Source organism: Phyllostomus discolor, chromosome 5 (assembly GCF_004126475.2).
Source record: "Phyllostomus discolor isolate MPI-MPIP mPhyDis1 chromosome 5, mPhyDis1.pri.v3, whole genome shotgun sequence".
Taxonomy (NCBI): domain Eukaryota; kingdom Metazoa; phylum Chordata; class Mammalia; order Chiroptera; family Phyllostomidae; genus Phyllostomus; species Phyllostomus discolor.
This window is the reverse complement of record NC_040907.2, coordinates 150,881,976-150,904,160: the sequence shown is the minus strand read 5'-3', so window position 1 is coordinate 150,904,160 and position 22,185 is coordinate 150,881,976. Positions and strand designations below refer to the sequence as shown.

Below are 22,185 nucleotides of genomic sequence, written 5' to 3'. Positions count from 1 at the left end.
GTGGATTCTGACTCAGCCATTCTGGGCGGGGCCTGAGACCCTGTGCTGCTCACACACTCTTGGGCTATGAGGATGCTATCGGGCCAGGGACCACACTTTGAGTAGCATGGTCCAACACACCAAGGAATGGAGGAAGGAAATTGATGCCCAGAAGGCTAAGTAATACTAACAATAATGATAACACATAGTACTTAAATAGCACGTACTGTGTGCCGGACCCTGATCTAAACACTTCATAATAATTATCTCATTTTTTTAGTTTTTAAATATATTTTACTGATTATGCTATGACAGTTGTCCCATTTCCCCTCTTCATTCCCCTCCACCCTGCACACCCTCTCCCACCCACATTCCCCCCTTTAGTTTATGTCCATGTGTCATAAGTTCTTTTAGCTTCTACATTTCCCATACTATTCTTGCCCTCCCCCTATTTTCTACGTACCATCTATGCTGCTTATTCTCTGTACCTTTTCCCCTCTCTCTTCCTCCCACTCCCCTGTTGTTAACCCTCCATGTGATCTCCATTTCTGTGGTTCTGTTCCTGTTCTAGTTGTTTGCTTGATTTGTTTTTGTTTTCGTTTTAGGTGTGGTTGTTAATAATTGTGAGTTTGCTGTCACTTTACTATACATGTTTCTTATCTTCTTTTTCTTAGATAAGTCCCTTTAACATTTCATAGATAAGGGCTTGGTGATGATGAACTCCTTTAACTTGACCTTATCTGAGAAGCACTTTATCTGCCCTTCCATTCCAAATGATAGCTTTGCTGGATAGAGTAATCTTGGATGTAGGTCCTTGCCTTTCATGACTTTGAATACTTCTTTCCAGCCCCTTCTTGCCTGCAAGGTCTCTTTTGAGAAATCAGTTGACAGTCTGATGGGAACTCCTTTGTAGGTGACTGTCTCCTTATCTCTTGCTGCTTCTAGAATTCTCTCCTTCATTTTTACCTTGGCTAATGTAATTATGATGTGCCTTGGTGTGTTCCTCCTTGGGTCCAACTTCTATGGGACTCTCTGAGCTTCCTGGACTTCCTGGAACTCTATTTCCTTTGCCAGATTGGGGAAGTTCTCCTTTATTATTTATTCAAATAACTTTTCCACTTGTTGTTCTTCCTCTTTCCATCCTGGTACCCCTATAATTTGGATGTTGGAACATTTAAAGATGTCCTGGAAATTCCTAAGCCTCTCCTCATTCTTCTGAATTCTCATTTCTTCATTCTTTTCTGTTTGATTGTTTTTTTCTTCCTTCTGGTCCACTCCATTGATTTGAGTCCCAGTTTCCTTCCCATCACTATTGGTTCCCTGTACATTTTCTTTCATTTCACGTAGCATAACCTTCATTTTTTCATCTAATTTGTGACCAAATTCAACCAATTCTATGAGCATCCTGATCACCAGTGGTTTGAACTATGCATCTGATAGGTTGGCTATCTCTTCATCACTTAGTTGTATTTGCTGTGGAGCTTTGATATGTTCTTCCATTTGGGCCAGTTTTTTTTGCCTTGCTGCACCTGTTACATATGAGGGGCAGAGGCTTAGGCATTCACCAGGGTGGGGTATCACATGTGGCTGGGCTGTGACACTGTACATGGGGGTGGGGTCCAAGAGGGAACAATGGCACTTGCTCCACTTTCTGTCAGATTTCATTCCCTTCCACTGCTTCCCCCAAGCAAACTGGGCCTTTCTGGTGCTGATTCCCATGTGGGTGGGCTTGTACACGTCCTAGGACCTTGTGGGTCTCTCCAACGAACTCTCCTGTGAGGCTGGAAGTCTCTCCCTGCACCTCAACCCCCACAGGTGTTTTCAATCAGTGTCCTGAGACTCTTTCCCGGTGCTTGCACCCTAGGTTACACAGTCTGTTTCACTCCCCAATTTTGCCTGGTTTATCTGCGTGCAAATGTGGGATCCCCAGGCAGCCAGCCACCTTGCATGCAGTGCCTTGCTTCACAATCACCACCTCGCTGGGTCTGCCCATTGCTACCCCATGCCCGGGGTCTGCCAGCTGCCGCCTGCATGCCCAGGGTCGCCTGCTACAGTCTTGCACACCAGGGATGCCTTACTTGTCTGGTACCACTGCTTTTTGTGCCTCGACCCCGCTCCACCTGGCTGCCCATCTCCGCCCCTCCTACCGGTCTGGATGAATGTATCTATTTTAACTCCTTGGTTGTCTGACTTCCACACAGTTCAATTTTCTGTCAGTTCTAGTTGTTTTGTTTCTAAATTGTTGTTGTCCCTATTTTGGTTGTGCAAGGGGGCACAGTGAGTCTATCTACGCCTCCATCTTGGCCGGCAGTAATAATTATCTCATTTAAGCCTCACTGAAGCTCAGTAAGGTAGGTATTGGTGTATCTCACTTTATAGTTGAGGAAACTGAGGCCTAAAGAGATCACATGACTTTCCTGAGGCCACACAACTTGTAAGTACCAGGACCCAAAAGTAGGGCCCTGATTCCAGCTTCATCCTTTCAATCAAGACACTCTATGGCCTCACTCAGGCCTGTGTCTTCCAGGCCCAGCAGAGAGCCCAGCTCATGTTGGTTGCTCAGTGTTTCATGAGTTGAGGACTGTGTTCTGGGGGCTGCAGGTGGTCCCCAGCCCCACATTCTTTCACGCCTGACCTCCACCCACTAGCATGAAGTCTTCCCCTATGGGGCCATGACATCTGCAGGAAGTCCCAGGCCAGGGTGTTCTCCTGAAGGATGCAGGACCTCGTGTCCCTGTAAGGCCAGCTTGGACGTGCACCTGGGTTCTTCCAGATGGCAGCAGCCTCTTGGGTTGGTCTGGACGACACCTTGTGCTTCACACCTGTGTCTTCACCACCCTAACCTCCTGCGGGCAGCTGATCACCTGACTCCAAGGACCCCCTTCCCTTCCTCTCCTCCTTCTACATGCATGGGCTGTCCCCTGGGCCCATAATGCTGCCCCTAGTGGTTGTTGAGCCCAAGCCAGAGCCCAGTCCCTAGACTGCCCTGATGTTGAGCCCTGCCAGTTGCACGAATGGGAGGGGACAAGGTTGGCGCCCATGCCAGGGGCAGGAGGGGGCAGGGCTGGCTGGCTGGCAGCCAGGCTTGTGCAGCCAAAAAACAATGAGCCACAGCCCGGCATGGTGTTTTATGGGTTTTCATCTCATCTTGCCACCAAGTGAAGCCTGAGAGATAGTAATTATCCCTACACAAATATCAGGGCATGATTACCCAGCTGGATTTACTGCCCTCTCTCCAACCAAGCCAAGATTGGATTAGGACACAATTAATTGATGGGCTGATCAACCCTTTAATGTGGGGCAAGGTCAGGAGGGGAGCAGCAGCAGCAAGGGACAGCTGAGGAAGGGGCGAGTCTGCAGGAAGGCCCTGGAGGGCAGGGAAACAGAAACAGGGAGAACTATGGAAGAAAGGGGGGCATTCACCGTGGGCTCTGCCGGCAAGATGCCAGAGGAAGGGCACACTCTCCTCCCTACTCACTGAGCACAGAGCACCTGGGCTGGGACCTGTCAGGTGTCTCTGAAGCAGCAGCCCTCCCATCCTCTTAGAGTCCTCCTTTGTGACTCCCAGACCAGTGGCGCTCAGCCAAAGCTGCACATTAGACTCTCCTGGGGAGCTTTTAGCATGCCCAGTTTGCAAGGTGCACCCCAGTCCAAGTCAGTCTGAACCTCTGGGATGTCATCCAGTTGTCAGATCTCCAGATGATTCCCTTGTGCAGTCGGGATGGGGGACGACTACCCCAGAGTCACGTTAGCTGCATGCTCAGCCTAACCACAGCCCTTTCATTCACTAGTGCATTCATTCAGTGGACAAATATTTATTGAGCACCTGCTGGGTGCCAGGCATTATTCTAGACACTGAGGATGCCCCAGTGAATGAAACAGAGAAAAATCCTGCCCTCATGTTTACACGCTGTCCCCAGCATGGCCTTATATTTCTCTAGGTATCTGATGCCCCTCTCTCAGGCCCCTGGACTCTAAGCTCCTTGAGGGCAAAATCCCTGTGTTGGTCCTTTTGTGCATCCCTCTGGTGAAGCCAGACCTTGAGCATCCTAACAGCACAATCAACTCTTAATAAATAAATCCAGGAAGGACAGGCAAGACACGAGCCATTAGGCCTGAGAGAAGGTTTGCTGACAAAGGGGAGGGGAGACAGGCAATATGGAGCCCCCCAGAAGGTCCTGGGCTTCCCGGGTCTGAGGGTCGAGGTGTTCCCCTCAGAGAGGCTGGAGTGGAGCCTGGAGGGCTGGGGCAAGGATGGTGGTGCCCGGCAGCCTCAGTCCCAGGCGTGCGCCTCCCAATGACCTTCTGTGGTTTGAGGGATGTCTGTGGGTTTGAGTTAATTTTTCAGTTGAGTGATTCAATTGATTCATTGACAGTGGGTGGGGTGTGGATCCGGGACATTTGTGTTGTGTCAGCATTTCCCTGGGTCCAGCTGGCATGACACTCAGCCATTGCCACCTCAGGGAACCCAAGGTCCGCTCCCAGAGGCCCCGGCCAGCCCCGCCTGCCCATGGCATACAACTGGGGGCTCCTTTAGCCTGCACAAGAGTGTCAGACAGGCCTGTGGAAGGACAGTCCCTGTCTCTTCCTCAGCCGAGTGGCCCTGGAAGAGGGCCGAGACCCTGAATCCCAGCAGTGTCCCGTGGGGGTCAGTTTGTATAACCTGGGATCTGCCCTTTACTTACTGGGTGACCTTCGGCAAGATATTTGACCTCTCTCAGTCTCAACCCCTTCATCTGTAGAATAGGCAAAATCATATCAACTTCATAAGCTCAAGTGCAAAGGCTCCCTAGACTCTACACATAAAGTCGTTACCACTGCCTACAACACCCCTCCTGACGTGAGCCAGGTTGCCTTTCTGACCTTCTTTCCTCTTCCTCTTGCTCACCACCGTCCCACCTGAGGCCTTCGAGCATGCTGTTTCCTCTGCCTGAAATGCTTTTCCCACTACTGTTCTCAGGGCTCTCTCCTTACCTTCATTTAAGCCCCTAATCAGATGAGGTCTCCCCTGAACACTTTAAAATCATACCCTGGCTGGTGTGGTTCAGTGGATTGAGTGCAAACCAAAGGGCCACTGGTTCGATTCCCAGTCAGGGCACATGCCTGGGTTGTGGGCCAGGTACCCAGTAGGGGGTGTGCGAGAGGCAACCACGTATCTCTCACACATTGATGTTTCTCTCCCTCTCTTCTCCCCCTCCCTTCCCCTCTCTCTCTAAAAAAGTAAATAAAATATTTAAAAATAAAATAAAATAAATAAATAAAATTAGACCCCTGTCACTCCTTACGCCCTAAACTTGCTTAATTTCTCTTCATAGCATTTGCCGTTGTCTGAAAGTATGCTACATATTTGTTTGTGGGTCATCTCTGCTGCTCTTCTCCTAAACCCCACGGGGATGGAAACTTTGTCGTGTTCGCTGCTGTATCTCCAAGACCAAGGAAGTTCGTATGCCACTTAGTAAACATTTAATAAATATATTTGACCGAACAACTGGGATAATGAATGAAAAACACTTCTAGTGTCTAAGACTCCGTAAACGCTCTCTAAGCCACAGCTGTTATAATTGTGGCCTCTGGAAGTGTCCTGGGCAGAGGAGCCAAAGGCCTCCCTCCTTGTCCATGGAGAGAGGGAGACCCTAGCAGAAAGAGAAAAGGACCGTACTGTAAACAACACACCACCCAGACGGGGGTTCCAGGCGGGCGTGGGTCAAGGGTTAAGAATTGGAGAGTAGATGAGACGGAGGGAACAGAGGAAGACTCGCCATGATGCCTGGGCCGGGAAACCAGCTCATGGCTTCACTGACCTGGAAAAATACAAGCGAGTTTGTTTCAGGCAACACTACTTGGTGAGAACCACGCAGAAGAGGGTGTGGGGCAAAGGGGGAGGAGGGGCCAGTCCCAGCACCTCCCTGCAAGTCCAGGATCCCAGGACCTCCTACAGTTCCCAGTCAGAGCCCATCCCCCGGGGTCCTGCACTGGCCACCCAGCTGCCACACGCCATGGCCCCGACCTCTCTGCCCATGTGGTCTGGGGGTGACAGGAGAGTGGGTACAGGATGAGTCGGCACAAGCAGTGAGCCCCACCATTCATCTCATTCATCATCACTCATTCTGTTCAAGAGAATCATCTCTGCCCACCTGCTGTCTTCAATCTGCACACACCTCCCTGCTCTTCTGCACACATGGTGCCGTGCTCTCCTCGCAGTGCTGCCCCTTCCTTTCTTCATTAGCAGTCAACTTTGGATATTATTTCATGGCAGCACGCTAAGAGCTTTCTCGTTTTTTACAGTGACCTCATTCTCCACTCTGTGGATTTGCCATCCATTGAAGTGGTCCTCCCCTGATGAACACTTAGATTCCTTGTGATCTGTGGCGCTTACCAGCAGGGCCACCGAATCAGCAGTTTGTGTGACATGCCGCTCTCCCCCAGTGCAGGTGTTTCTCTGTAAGTTCGTAGAAACGGGACAGTTACAGCACAGGAATATCCGTGGGCGGGTCCGGCCCTCACGGCCAGATGTGCTTCACAGGCACGTTCCTGACGATGCACCCGGCCACCCCGATGCCAGGGAGCATTTCCCAGCATCCTCAGCAACCAACACCACATGTCATCATTTTAAAAATTATTTTCCAATCTACTAGGAAATATTGGTACCTATGTTTAGTTTTCATTTTCATTTTTCTTCAAGTGAGTGAGGCTGAGCATATATTTATATATTCGAATCTCTTGTCTGCTCGTAGCCTTTGCCCGTTTTTTCTTATTGATTTGCAACATTTCATTATAAATTAGGAAAATTAGCCCTCTGTCTGCAATACATGTTGCAAGTAGTTTCCTCTTGTTTGTCATTTTTCTTTTATCTTCGCACATGGTGGTTTTTGCAATGCAGAAAATTTGGATTTTTATGGACTTGGATTTATCACCCTTTCCTTTGATGGCTTCTGGGCTCTGTGTTATACTTAGGCCTTCAGCAGGGGCTTTTGTAACTTCTCGGGGAGGAGGCGTCGGTCACTGTGCCAGAAAGAAGAAAGAGAACTGCGGGCGGGAGGCACTTCCAGCCTCCTCTGCCTACACAGCAGATGAGCCATCTGCTCTGGAGAGAGGGCACTCCCCTTGTCCGGAGCTCCTTCGCCCAGACCCGGCTCCGGCTGCACCCAGCTGCTCTACACCCTGCTACTCAAAGTGTGTTCCGCAGCCCAGCGGTGCTGGCAACAGCAGGAAGCTCCCAAATATGCACATCTCAGGTGCCACCCCAGACCTCCTGGGCCAGAATCTGCATTTTAGCAGGAGGTCCGGGATTTCCTGTGCCTGGTAAAGCCGGGGATGCACGGCTCCGTGTCTCGACCTCCCTTTCCAGCATCCTCTAGGTTCTAGGGTGTCCTGATTCCCAGCCATGTTTCCCTTGGAGGCACAGCCCTGACTTTCAGCTCACCCGGCGTGGCCCCACTTGGGGAGATGAGCTTCTCAAGTACTCAGGCTCCCAGCCCCCACCCCTATTCTGCCTCATTCACACGTGGCCCCATGAGCAGCAAGAATGGGGTGAGGCTGTCAAAGCAGCAGCATCATGGGGCTCAGAGGACATTTTCTCATAACACAGCACTAGGTTCCTGGGTACCCAAGGACTCCCCTCATTGCTCCCACCCCAGGTCTTTGATGTGGGGTGGGGGGGAGGGGAGAAGAGGGGCTCTGCAGTCAGACCACAGCTGGAAGTTCACCACTGCCACTTAACAGCTGTGCAATTTTAAGCAAAGGATTTTGCTGTCTGAGCCCTGATTTCTCTCTGCAGAATGAAGACTCTGTCTTCCTGGTGTGACTGTGTGGAGGGCCGAGTATGCTAATGTGGGGAGCACCAGGCAGGGGCTGATCAGGTTATTCTCTTCATCCTGGGATGGAAGGGAAGACAGGGGTCAGAAATATTGGGGGACCCTGGGGAGCCTGGGTTCATTCTCTTTTAAAATGTCTTCTGCCCCTGGGGCCATCACTACTTTGCTGGTTTTTCTTGACTAAGTCTTGTGAAGCATTTTAGACTCAATGTTACAGACGCCTCCCGGGCTGCGACCCACAAGGACCTTCAGTGGCCATGCCCTGTAATCCCCTGAAGATCATGATGGGGCCGGGGAGGGGGAAGGTGGTGACGATGGTGATGGTAGTGATGGTGGTGGTGGTGGTGGTGTTCTTATTATTTCTTGAGCTTACCATGTGCCATGTATTGTTCTAAATAGTTTACTTACATTATCTAATTTAATCCTTACAACTGCCTGATGAATAGGTGGCCATTCTCATTATGCCATGTTACAGAGGAGAAAAATACAAGTTCATGAATTGCCCAAGGTCAACCTGGGCTGCTGATGTTGCCAGCTACCTCCCTAACCCTGCTGTCTGGCAGTAATCCCTCCGCCTTATGAATGAGGTTGGAGGCTGGGCCTCTGCCCTGCCACACATGTTCTCTCACCCTTCTCTCTGCCGCCAACACCAGGCCGTGACTCGGGTCATCTTCCTGAAGTTGGGCAGCCCCTGGGGGAGGGGACGCTCAAGCCAAGGAGCCTAAGGAAGAGTCCTTTATGGCCCAAACTCACTATCCCAGTGGCTCCAAGTTGCCCTGTGGGGACAGAACTAGGTGTGGAGGGGACGAGGGGATAGTGGATTGTCATTTGCTTGAATGACACCGCTGCCGTCGACGCAGAACCTTCTTTCCTGTATGTCTGGTGGTGCCTCGGTCTCCACCCCTTCTCCTTCCTCCTGCACTCCAGTGCGGCCGCTCCCTGGGGCCCAGTCTGTGGCTCTGGCCTTTCCCTTCTGCCCCAGCTCGGACCGCACTGCTCTGCACGCTGCCATCCCTTATGGCCAGTGACCCCTTCGGCATGCCTCCTCAGCCACCCTGTGACCGCCTCACAGCAAGTTGTCTGCAGGCAAGCTCCTGCCCCCACCCCCGCTGGCCCAAAGTCCATGCCCGCAGGTTGTAGGCCACTTCCTTGCCCTGACTTGCCACACCCCGCCAATCCCTCTGCCCTTCTGGCACCCGGCACTTTCTCACACTCCTCATCACCACCCTGGATCGCATGAGCTACAACAAAAGTAGCCACCGTACTTCATTTTCCCCTTGCTTGCCCTCCACTCACTTCACTGCCAGGGCAATCTTCTGGAAACACTGTCTTCGCAGATCAGGAACCACCCATGAGCCCCCGCCCTCGGTCCTGGCAGCAGTGGGTCTCTGCTGCCCTGCTGCGTTTCTCCTTCTCCGCCTGCACGAACGTCCTGTCTAGGCAAACTCTGTGCCTTTGTGTATGCCACCCGCCTGCCCAGTGCGCCACCTCCTCCTCTCTGCTTGGCTAAGCCACCGAGTGCAAGGCTCAGAAGCACAGGCTTTGGAGTCAGAAAGATCTGGGTTTGAATCTGTCTCCACCTTTACTAGCTGTGACCTTGGGCAATTAACTTCTCTGCCCCTCAATTTCTCCATCAGTAAAATGAGCTTACACTCTCTGTCAGGGTGGCCGCAGGGTTTAGCCAAGATGATGGTTGTAAAGGGGAATGCTTCCTGTAAAGCCTGGCCATGCTAAGTGCTGTGTAAACCAGAGTCACGGCTGTGTTACTCTGACCCTTCAAGTCCCCTTGCAGGTGCCTCCACCACCATGAAGCCCTCCCTGACCACTGGGGAGGGAGTAGCCTCCTCCATCCTGGCTTCACAGCAATTCCAGGGTGTGCCATCCTGTCCTGCCCTGAGTGGTTCTGCTAGCTGTGGGGTTTTAGGCAAGTCCCCTTGTCTCTGTGCCTCGGGTCCTTCATCTGAGGAAGTGAAATGGGCATGAAGATAATACCATCTTGTGGGGTTGTGCTGAGGGCTACGAGTGAGGGTCAATATGTGAAGTGCCTGGCATATAGAAAGCGCTGGAGGAATATTAAGTAGCACGAACTTTATGGTCCCTTGGCATCTCTTCTACCCATCTATCCCTCGTGCTGTCAAACGGACCAAGAACGCCCTGAGTCAGGGGCGGAGGCTCCTGCTTCCCTGGGGCCGCCCACAGCACCAACACTCAGCGGGGCCTGGCCTCACCCACTGGGCCTTCCCACCTGGCTGCCTGCAGTCACTGACAGCTCCTCGGGGCTCTGAGGCCTTCGAGGCTCCTTTAATGCCAAGATGCCAAAGTCAGGGTGGGAATGGGAGTCCCCAGAGGTACCTCTCACAGGGGCTGTGGCCTCAGAGCCCCCTGCCCTAGGACACCGTCCTGTTTCTCCCAGGCCCCTGCCCTCTCGGAGTCCCCCTCAGGGACTCAGGAGAGCCCCTCTCTGCTGCAACGAGCAGGCTCTCCTCTCCTGGAGCAGCTGCCCACCCCCACCCCCTGACTCAGTGAGGGACCCCAGGGCCAGGGCAGAGTGCAGCTACAAGGAGCCGGAGGCGGGATCGGGTGCTAACACGGGCCAGGGGCCAGTGCGGGGTGTTTATTGCCAGTGCCATCGACCCGCACAGCTCGCTGTTTATCTGTCTTCCTGACACACCTAATTACCCAGGTTGCAGCTGCCAGAGCATTTGCTCTTCCTAAATCACGGGCTCCATCCCTCCCGTCGCCCAGGCCTCGGGCCTCTGCCTGCAGAAGGGCTGCCATTGATTTTGCCATTCCCATTTATGATCTACAAGGCTCTGCATCGCTGCTGCACATTTTACCTTAATTAGTTTATTCTTCTGGGTGTCCTCGGTCAGCCTGGAAGCCAAGGGGCTGGGACGGGGGAAGAGGCCAACGGCACTGGACACCCTAACCCCTCTGGCCACAAAGGCCAGAGCAGGCCAGACCCCGACACCCTAGCACAGCAGTTTGCTAAGAGCAGACTAGTTCTATGGGATGCTAGTAGGTGAACTGAAAAAGGGGTTTCATGGCCAAGTTCATTTGGGAAAGGCTGGATTCAACAAAATTAAGCAGATAATTTATTGCAGGACTTTTCAAAGTTTTAATAGACTGATGTCCATTGTGAATCTCCGAGAGGACATTGCAAGGTGTGGTCTTCCCCAAACCCCGATGGCCACGAAGCCCTTTCCCCAGGCAGCTCACAGCACACAGGGTTCCACAAAGCACACTTTGGGGAGCATTGTCTTGGGTGGAATTGGAGGTGTTGAGGCAAACAGCGGGGCACAGAGTCACCCTGGGCCCCTCGTGTCCTCTCATCTCGCTGAGGCAGGAACTCGGCGCCTCCAGCGATTTCTCCCACTGAACACAGAGGTGCCCATCAGAGCGATGCAGAGCCCCAGCTGCCAGCAGTGGCCTCTCACCTGGCCCGGGCTCCGGGAGAGGTCAACCTCGGTATTTCAGGGGGCACTAGGCTCACTGGAAGGACAGTCTAAAGGGCCCCTGGTTTGACAGACAAGGGCAAGGGTCACTGACTGTTGGTGAAACTGGAGACGAGCAGCCTACAGGGCCCCTCGGAGGCCCCCCAGGCATCAGGACACGCTGCCAAGGCTGCCGCTGCCTCAGGGGCGGCTGTGGGGGTGCAGCCTGCGTCCACAGTCCCTCTCCGCTGTCCCGAAACCCAGCGCGCTCTGAAAGCCTCAAGTACTTTTTTTAAGTTTGTGGGGAAGATGAATTGATAGTAAGCCCTACCCTGAGCTGTCAGGAGCTACTTATGGCTTTATTTATCCCGCTTCATGTGAATATTCACATATTTCTCTGCAGAAACATTAATGTGGTTAATTATGGGGTGCCGCCCCAGTCCCTGCTGGGGTGTCATGGAATAAACGGGGTGTGCACAGTGCTACATTTCTAAAGTACGAAGGAGAAATCTCAATTTGCAAACCGTCTGGTCCCCAGGGATTACAGTGAGGCGCGAGCAGCTCAGGGGTGCCTGACCAGGTAACTCCCACAGCAGTGTCTCGAGAAGGGGGGGGCAGCTTTCTTCCCCGGCTCTCACAGAGGACACCAAGGCTGGGAGAAGGGAAAGAACCGGCCCAGGGCCCAGAGCTCCCAAAGTCAGAGTAGCACCTGGGCTTCTGTGGGGCCGCCTCCTCAGGTGCCCAGGGGCGCCCCTCCCAGTTCCCAGCAGCTCCGTGCAGAGCCGCCACCTGAGCACACACCTGCGGTCTGCCTCGTGCTCAGCTTGTGAAGGGCCTTCCCTGGGAGCGCCAGGCAGGGCGGCTGGGCTCTGTTCTGATGCCAGCCCCTGGTGTCCTGCGAGCAGCCCCAAGACCAACCCCAGACCCCACAGGCTGTACCCCGGCCTCCGTGGGCCCCTGTGATGTTAGGCAGCCCTCACGTGAGGCCACTCAGAGAGCAAACTGTTCTGTCCCCTCGGGCAGTGCCGCCTGAGGGGTCCTTCATACGACACTGCCCTCACCCACCCATTCACTCACTCACACTCACTTTCACACATCCGCTCATTGTCACACTCACACCCCCTCGCATACGCTCACTCTTACTCTCGAGGTCCTCTCTCCCCAAATTTACACTCACTCTCACACTCTCACACACTCATTCTCATTCGTTCATCCATCCGACCCCACACTGACCCTCCCCGAACCCCTGCAGTGCAGACACGATGCCCCTAAAGGACCCCTTGAGCATCTGGTCTATGAAGTGGGAATAACTATCTGTCTGACACCGCCTCTTTGGGGGCTGCTGTGCTGACCTTTAACACGCATCACACCACTCACTGTTCCTCACGGTGAACCTGGGTGCAGTTACTGTCACCCCTACTACAAGTAAGGACACTGAGGCTCAGAGAGCTGAGCGCCTTGCCCAGAGCCAACGGCTGAAACCTAGAAGTAGAGTCTGAGTGGAACTGAGACTGAGCCTCAGGCTCGTTTACTCTAAACTCCGAGGTCTTGACCGCTGCCCACCCCGCTCCCTTCAGGCCCCGCCCATGGCCTCGCCCCCTGGCCAGCCAGAGAGTCAAGGCCAGCGGCTCCGTCCCCCACTCCACTATCCACAACTCCCCTTCCCCGGTCCCTTCAGCTGCTGCTCTCTTGTGTCTCCTGTGCAAGTCCTTGGGGGCTGGATAGGGTCTTTCCTAAAACATGAATGCTTTGGGCCTCACATTTGCAAGAACTAAACTAAGGGTAAGGGCAAAGGGGGGCGCTCTGTTTCAGTGGTTTTACAAGGGCTTGAGCTCCCGCTGCCGGAAGCGCCTTACCATGTTCCCAGAACAAAACTTCTTGGCCACGAAGGAGCTTCAGGAAGCTGCAGACCTCCTGTGATTATGTGTGGCACAGGTGGCAAGCACATGGCCCATGGGTCACAGCCAGCCCTCCACCTTGTTTTATCTAGCCCAGGACCTTGTTTCTACCCAGCAGCAGCGCCGGCCTCCTTGCCCCTGGTTAAGGAGTAGTTACATGTATACAGTCCTAAAATGACATTCAGCCCTTTGAAGGCAACCGCAAGGCTGATGTGGCCCCCGGTGAAAATGACTTTGACACCCCTGAATATGGCATGTTGTGTGGGGCAGAGTCCCTGAGCTGAGAGGCCTTGGCCTCCATCCAGTTCTCAAAGGGGTCGGTATCCCAAAGAGATGAAGACCACTACCCTCTAGGGACCTCCCAGGGCTGCCTGAGTGCCAACCCTACTGCCACCTGGCTCTCTGGGGGCGGAGGTGACATACCTGTCAGGGCTCAACTTCCAGCCCCGTCCTCGATTAGGACTCAGAGACCCACCTGGGTTCTGCTGAGACCCAAATCCAGCCCTGTGGGGAATGGAGGGGCAGCCTCTGGAGAAAGACATTCTGAGCTGAGTTCGGGCGCTGAAATATGGGCACCCCAGGCTCTCCCCGCTGATGTTGACGGAGCACGTGCAGACAGTGGAATCCCGTAGCCGAAGGTCACATCACACACACGGTAGCAGTAACGCTTCTTCCATGGTTTCTGAGGCCAAGCTGGCCGTTTTCGTAAGCCTCAGAGTCTCTGCTCTCAACTGAAAACACCTGAGTGCCCCCCAGACAGAGGAGTCACACCTGCCGGAGTGCCCACTGCAAGGAGCGCTCACCTTAAGCAGACAGCCCATCCACCTGTGGCACCCCAACCCCTGTGGCGGGTACTCTGGAACCCACCTGCACCCTGGCCTATCCTCCACCAGCCTCCCTCTCCTCCTCTCTCCAGGGGTGGCCACCTACACGGACAAATTGTTCAAGTTCCGCAACAGCAGGTGGGAAGACATCCTGAGCGACGAGGTCAACTTGGCCCGCGGAGTAGCCAGCCTCTTCGCCGGGCGTTCTGTGGCCTGCGTGGATAGAACGGTGAGTTCAGGGGTGCATGGAGGGCCGGGAGCAGGAGGGGCACACAGAAGTGTGAGAGCCCGAGGGGAGCCGATAGGCAGATGTCCCCAGACAGAGGGAGGCTTTCAAGGGTAGAGCCGAAGTCTGCACCACCTCGCAGCTCCCCGAGTCTCGCACCTAGTAGATGCTAAAGAGCAGCAACCGGGACCTGCAGTGTGAGGGGTGAGTTACAATGTACTTTCACATCATTTCTCCCCTGAGGTCCTCCCAGCAGCCAGTGAGGAAACTGGCCGCTGGCCAGATACTGTCAGCCCCTGGACAGCGTCACTGAGGCCCAGCTTCAAGGAGTGACTTATTTGCCTGCGGACCCGAAATGGATTGGTGGTGTGGCTAAGACCAGAATCAGCTCTAAACCTTGTGCTCATTCATTCATTCAACCAATATTTAGAAGTGCCTACTATGTGCCAGGCATTGAGCCATGAGGGCCCCCCGGACGAATGCAAGCATGGCAAAGGGGCTCAGGGCTGGGCAAGTGGGAGGTCGCCACAGTGTGCGAGTGCTTTAGTCAATCCCTGGCTCCACCAGTGCTTTCCTGCCCTGCTTGTCCGCCCTGCCAGAAGGGTGGGGAAGAAAGGCCAAGTGGGGAGGGGAAGGAGCAGCTGCAGCCATCTGCCCCGTGGGGCCACCTCCACCGGGCTCGCGTCCCAGCAGCCCCAGCCAGAGCTGGAGGCCTGCTGTGGAGGTGATTTATCCCTCCTGTCACCTGCTCCCTTGCTGTCCCCTCCTCAACTTTACAAAACAATCACTAAATCAGGGGCCCAGCTGCTGCCCAGCATCCACGGGAGCGTCTCTGGCCCCCATCCTGGGGGCTGGGGCGAGGGGGCTGGCTCATTTCAGGACTGAGGTGGCACAGAGGGGATTGGGGATTCAGTGTGAACCTTCACAGCAGAGGCCTCCGGGCCGTGGGAGAAGGCAGGTGCCAGGTATAAATATTTATTTCTTAACAAGCTGGTGCTGAGAGGAGAAGCCAAGCTGGGCTGTGAAGCCACATTTAGCCCTGACCTGAATCGGTGCCACCTGGACTCCTGCCTGGCGGGAGGGAAGGGGGAGACGGCTCTGTGTGCAGCTCCAGAGAATGGGGAGGGTCTGAGGGGTGCCAGGCCCCCAGCTGCGGCTGGGGGCCTCTGCCCAGTCTCCTACCGGCTTCCTGTCCCGGTCTTTCAGGAACGAGGCTTCCCACACTCTGCTAAGGTGGGAACCTTCTCAAAGCCGGTGGGAGGGCCTGAGAGTTAATCACAAAGAGATGCACTCTCTGTCCTAACAAGGTCATCTGCACACCCACACACTTAGCCACAGGACAAAGGCACCGTGTGAAATGCGAAAAGGAAAAAAGGCATTGGCACACGGCACAGGAGACGGGCACTTAGCAGCTCCCTCGGTCCCTGCTCGTTCAAGCCTCAACCTGTCCGCCGCCAGCGGAGGGGTGGCTTTTCTTATTCTACCACCACCTTGGCCGTCCCCGGGGCCTGAGAACTGTGCAAGGAGGAAGAGGAAGAAGAGGTCAAGCTGAGAGACAGGAATACAGTGTGATGCAGGAAAACACAAGAGCAATAATAGCAATAAGAGCTATTGCTTATTAAATGGACAACATGCCCAGCCCTGTGCTAAGTAAGTGCTTTACAAGCATCATTTTATTGAATCCTTATAACAAGCTTACGAGGTAGACATGCTGTCATTATCCCCATTTTACAGATGTGGAAAGTAAGCCTTAGAGCAATGAAGCAAGTTTGGTCACATAGCCAAGAATTGAGCCCTGCTCCCTGAAAATGAACCACAGACCCTTTTATCCTCTGCCTCTGGGTGAACTGGTACCAGTTACAAATTCCTAGCCACAAGTTCCGTTACAGCGTGCACCCTGCTCCTTCCTCAGCCCCACAGCCCTCCCCGGGGCCCTTTAGTCTACCTGGTCGGTGGTTCTCAACGTGTGCTCTCTGACCAGGAGAACCAGCGTGGTTAGAAATGTAGATGTTCAGGCCCCATTTTATCCCACCCTCCAGACCTAGCGAATCAGAATTCCTGGGGGAGGGGCCCTGCAACCTGGATTTCAACGAGCCCTGCAGGTGATTGATTCTGAAGCAGCCTTCAGTTTGAGGACCATCGCTCAACGCCAGGCAAATGTCGCAACCCCACCGCCCGCCATTCTCTACCTCTTCCCGTCCAGCCCCCGTTTGCTCTCTGCCCCAAACCTGGAACAGTGCCTGCCCTTCATCTTCAGCTGCCTCATCACTCACCCACCTTTCTGGATCCAACTCAAAGCCAGTCTCTTACAAGAAGCGTCCGCTGATCGATAATGATTATGCCTCATGTTTATATAGCATTTTTGTCTTTCGAAGACCTTTCGCGTGCTCTGTCTCATTTCATCTTCTCAACAACCCTGCCAGGAAGCAGGGAGAATATGGTTCCCACTTAACATGTGAGGGGATGCAGCTGAAAGGGCTGAGGAATCCGCCCGAGGACAAAGAGTCCGTTAGGGGGTGGAGCCGGGGCTAAGGACCCAGGCTAATAGCCCTAGGCCATCGGCTCTCAGAGAGTGGCTCCTGGACCAATAGCATCAGCTTCACCTGGGAACCTGTTGGAGATGCACATTCTCAGCCCGCTCCAGACCCAGAGCAGAAACTCTAGGGATGGAACGCAGCTTCTACATTTCAACAAGCCCTCCACAGACTAGGCTAACTGGTGAGACCCACTTCCCTAGACCCAAAGCTGCAGAAGCACGGAATGACCTCCCTCTCACCCTCCCAGGACTGTGGTCAGGTTCCCGTGAGGATTTCTGCCGTCCTCTGCAATGGCCACACACCCGTGCTTGTCAGTTTAACCGCCCCGATACAATGCAGTAAGGAACTAGGTATAACTGAAATGTCTAAGTACCCTAATTTTTAGCAGAGTGCATTTCCGTTTATTTGGCTTTAATTGCCCATTTGTTGATGAAATTGCTAACAGCTGGCTGGGTCGGGAGCCGTTGCAGTGATGGCGCACTTTCCCCTTTGGCCCCTCTCACTCGCTCTTTATCCAGCCACTCCACACACGTGGTGCCGCGCTCCCGTGGTGAGCGAGAACCTTGCACCGCCCTCCCCTAATCGTGCAGCCCTGTCGGAAGCCGTGCATCCCAAACATCTGTTTTGCATAGGGATCACTTGGGGGTCTTTTGACAATGCAGATTCTACCTTAGCTGGGTGGCGTCCCAGGTAGCTGGAGCGCCATCCCATACACCAAAAGACTGTGGCTTCGATTCCCAGTTAGGGCACATACCTAGGTTGCTGGTTCGATCCCTGGTCAGGGTACATACGGGAAGCAACCAATCAATGTTTCTCACATCGATGTTTCTCCCTCTCTCTCTCTCTCTCTCTCTCTCTCTTTCCCTCTCCCTCTCCCTCTCCCTCTCCCCCACTCTCTCCCCCACTCTCTCCCTCCCTCCCTCTCCACCCCCTCCTTCTCTCTCAGAAATCAATAAACATGTCTTTGGGTGAGGATTAAAGAAGTACAGAAAATGCAGGCTCTGATTCAGCAGGTCTGGGGCAGGACCCGAGAGTTCTAACATGGTCTCAGATGACACTAATGCTGCTGATCCAGAAACCCCGTTGAGTAAATCAATTTGCAAAGCGCTGGTTCCCAGGTAGCAGGGTAGAGACTCAGGGAGCCAAAAAAGAAAGGGCGTAGGAGTCCTTAGGGAGAGTGCGGCCACCCTCCCCAGCTGTGTCCCCTGACAGGCCCTGCCTTTCATTCTACATTCAGCAACGCTGCATGACCTGCTTGTGATTTCCCTGGACACATCGTTCTCTGTCTCGTCCCTGCCTGGAAGGTTCTTTCCCCTCCGCTTCACCTGGCCGAGACTCCTTTAGAAAACCTTTTCTGAATTTCCAATGGCGAGGCGCCCTTCCTCTGGGTCAGGGGCCCCTCTTCTGTGCACCCAGGAGATCCTGTGTGCGCTGCATCAGTCTCATACATGATTGTATGACTGTTGACGTGCCCGAAGCTCTCAGGGCACTGAAGAAAATGGCCCCAAAGGAGAGATCGAGTCAGTGACCAGTTAATCGGAACAGAGTTCTGCTCGTGTGGCCATTGGATAAGAAACAGAAACAAGCAAGAGGGTTGAAGAGAGGAGGTGACAGAACACTCTGGTTGCCTTGAACTTGGCTGTTTCTCTTGCATCGTTTTCCGTTTATGGCCTGCCTTCACACTTGACCATATAAGCAACCTAGGAATGAAGACTTGGTCTTAAGTACATTTGTAGCAGACTGCCTTGCACATAGTAAGAGCTCAAGAAGTTCCTAGGATGTGATTAATTAGAGGGAAATGATGTAAAGGTGAGAGGAAAGATAGAAAACTGTTTTAGAAATCGTGTGGATCTCCTGGGGGAAAGGAGGCATCCATTGGAGAAATAACATCATTATAATGACGGGCAGAAAGGAGCCTTTCATCGGCCGTGTCTCGGACTACAGAGCAGAGCGACTATAGCAACGAGGAGGATGCAAAGGAAAAAACTAGTTGAGACAGAGTTGTAACGGCAGAAACAGTGTAACAGTTCTCCCTATAATGTGGGGACAACAAAGGGATGGAAGAGGGAAGGCGGACCCCTGCATTTCCGAGCCTCTTGCGCTGCCAAAACAGAGGGATGAAGAAGTGTCTGGTGCGAACGGGGGAGGGGGAGGTCTCAGGAATTTGCTTGTCATCTTGGCTGGAGTGAGTTTGAATGGGGGAGCGAGACTGAGAATAATGGGAACTGGTAGATCAATCAATCAGCAAATATTTATTGAGCAGCTACCCTGGCTGGCAGCTGGAGAGAGCTCAGCTGGAGGGAGGCACATTAGAAAATTGTCTCTAAAAAGGTGGTTGTCGGGGGGAGAGAGGGATGTGTTCTTCTGGAACAGGAGAGAAAGAGGAGGGGGTGGTTTCTTTGTGGGACTGCAGGGGGCATTGCGCCCTGGGTAGCCCCTGGGAAAGCACGTCGGGGCTGTGCCAGTGCACAGCCTGCAGGACCACGCGCACCAGGCCCAGGGAGAGGAACCAACCCCGTGAGGCAGCTGTGGTCCTGCGAGCGAGCGGAGGGGCAGAGCCGCTGGCCCTGTGGGAAGGACCTCAGGGAGCCCAGAGGGGCCTGCTCACCCACACCTCTCCCCTCCCCTCCCTCCTCAGGGCTCCGGACGCTACTCCATCTACATCGCCAACTATGCCTACGGTAACGTGGGCCCTGATGCCCTCATTGAAATGGACCCCGAGGCCAGTGACCTCTCCCGGGGCATTCTGGCGCTCAGAGATGTGGCTGCGGAGGCTGGGGTCAGCAAGTATACAGGTATGCAGGGTGACAGGGAGGCTGCGCGCTGGGGGGCTGGGGGTCTGGGGGGCTGGGGGAGGCTGGGTCCAGATCATCAGAGACCACAGGAGAGAGTGGGTCCCTGGGGAGGGAGGATGGAGACTTTATTTCACCCCACCACCCACAAAAGGCTCCCCCAATGCTGCCTCTCCAAGGGTTGATGAGATACCTGGCAGGTTGGACTTTAGGGGGCCCCTTGGGGTGCGTGGGACACGGGGCCTGAATCCCATAACATTGTCCCATCCCTGGAACCTCTTGCCCCACTCCCTGCTGTGACCCAAATGATGGGTGAACAGGTTCTGGAGGAGAAAACTGACAAGTCACAACGGCTGAGATTTAAAGCATTCTTTATTGCCAAACAGCAGATGAAATTATTTACTTACACATAAGCAGCCAGGAATTGAGTGCTAGCTAAATCCTTAAGCTTCAGCTGGGTCCCATCTTGGATAACTGAGCTCAAAGAATTGTGTTCTTGTTCCAAAACCTCTCCAGCACTTTTTTAGAAGGCAAGCTCCCCCCCACCCCCTCATCTTTCTGGATGGGGGACCTATTGTCAGAGTCTCTGACAGGGGGATCTTTCTAGGGAAGGCTGTTTTTCTAATTCTAGCACGGCTGCTGACTAAACTCTGATCATCTGCCAATAGACTGCCGATGGCAGAACCGTCCAGTTCCTGTCTGGGGTGTCAGAACTCAGGAAGCCAGGGCTGTGCAAATGAACTTCAGCCTCACATGAACGTCAGCTTCATTCATACCCACATCCACCCTTCGGGCTTAGAAATTCTCTCATTGGTTGACCTTCCCACTGTATCCGTCCCAGTGTGCAGTACAGGCTTCCGAAGTGGCAGCCCGCCTGAATCTGAACCCCGGGGCTGGGAGGGCACCTCAGGGGTCATTTGGGCTGTCCCCCTGCCTCCAGACACCTAAGCAGTGGCATAATCTCAAAGTCCTACACAGAAAGGGTCGTCACAGCCTCCCCTGAGTTGATGATGCCTTTCTCTGGCGAACTTTCCACGTCGGTGAAAGGGGGAGGCTGATGCTGGCCTGTCTGACTAGTTTGTGGGAGCACATGAGTAGACAATAAATACTTTGCGCAGCTCAAGCCCCGTCAAAGCCCTCCAGAGCTGCACACGTGAACGTGTAGCAGAAAGGCTGAGTGTCAGTAATAAACTATCTTCCTCAGAAAAGGAATAAACATTCAGGAGCTTCAGTCTAGGTGTGTACAGTCAGTTTTTTCAGAATAGGTCCCAGGCCTGGGCACTGGGCTGGCTTGGCAATTAAGCACCTTGATCTACAGAAGAAAGAGGGTGGGCTGGGGACATGTAGCACTTGAAAATGATGAGCCAGAGGGGAGGCAAAGCCTGGGAGAGGGGGTGATACTCAGAATGAAAGAATTCAGAAGGTTGTAGCTGGGTGTGAGCATGAAGGGGACATTGTTCACACCGGCTGGGCTGGCAGCGGGCCTGGCAGGAACCGAGTGGGGGGGGAGGAGAGGACCAAGAGGAAACAGCTGAGGAGCGGGGACAGGGCTGGGAGCCCCGGCCAACTGTGCTGGGCTGCACTGGAAGGCCTGGGCTGCTCAAGGAAGGGGTGGCCGCTTCTGTGGAGCACACAGGCAGGCCAGGGGCAGCTGGCGTGCCCAGAAGACGCGTTAGAGCAGCTCCACAGACTTCCAAAAGCCATTTGGCTGATGAGAACCTATTTGTCTCACCAAGTTACTAGTGGGTCCACCCACCTTCCCCAGTCCACCCTTTCCCTGCCTGCCAAGCACCCCAACTCCATCAGGCAGTCCTCTTTGTCATTCTGTTGACAACTTGTGGACATCTGGTTGGAAAACTCTGAGTCCCCTGAGTCCCAGGAATGGACCCTAGATGTGAGGACCGCCCCCAAGCCCAGCCCGACTGCTGAGGCTCTGGCACGTGGCCAGTGCTGAGCTCCAGGCCAGCACCACAGGGGCCGGGAAGGGTGAGGAAGAGGGCAGTGAGGTGCAGGGCCCTGAGCAGCTTAGGAGGCCAGCAAGCCATGGCCGGATGTGCAGTCAGGGAGCCACAGGTCCTGGGAACCAAGCCACATACAACACCCATCTGCAGAACAGACCTCTAAGCACTCCCATGTTATAAAAGAACAAACAGAGGTCCAGAGACAGAAGGGACCTGCCCAAGGTCACACAGGATGGTGGAGAGACACCAGCAGTTAGAGCCCCCGTCCCCTGATGCCTAAACTGCCACAACCAGCTGACCTTTCTGATGACCTCCAGCTTGAGATCCTGCTCCAGCCTGCAAGATGGGAGCGCTGGTGAAGGAGGCGGGCCCTGCCCCCACTGGGAACGCAGCCCCAGGGACTGGCACGCAGACTTTCCTGGTGGACCCCAGTTTTTGTGGCCCAACCAGGTGCCTGACCTGGGGTGCTCAGGACAGCCAGGGAGGCCCAGTGACCCCATTGGCAGGCGGGGTGATGGTGCTGCCCACACTGGCTGTCTGCTCCTCCGGAGGGGGAGGGGAGGCCTCCTCTCCAGACAGTCAAGCAGCTGGCAGCGGCTGCTCTCCTGGGTCACAGTGCCATCTAGTGGCCAGCCTGCCCACTCTCTGGGGATTCGAGGGCCCCTGGAGGGCAGCTTTGGGAGAGCAATGGGTGCTGACTTGAACTGAGGCAAGGCTGCT

At 54.1% G+C, this 22,185-nt stretch overlaps 1 protein-coding gene across 1 annotated transcript in view; it reads left to right on the top strand.

The window, feature by feature from the left end:
* The window catches only part of CRTAC1 (cartilage acidic protein 1), a 136,531-nt gene that overhangs the window by 81,183 nt on the left and 33,163 nt on the right, over window positions 1-22,185 (top strand). Inside the window, exons 4-5 of the mRNA XM_028513312.2 lie at window positions 14,042-14,178; window positions 19,351-19,507. Coding sequence (XP_028369113.1) covers window positions 14,042-14,178; window positions 19,351-19,507 — 294 coding nt within the window. The remainder of the gene's footprint in view (window positions 1-14,041; window positions 14,179-19,350; window positions 19,508-22,185) is intronic.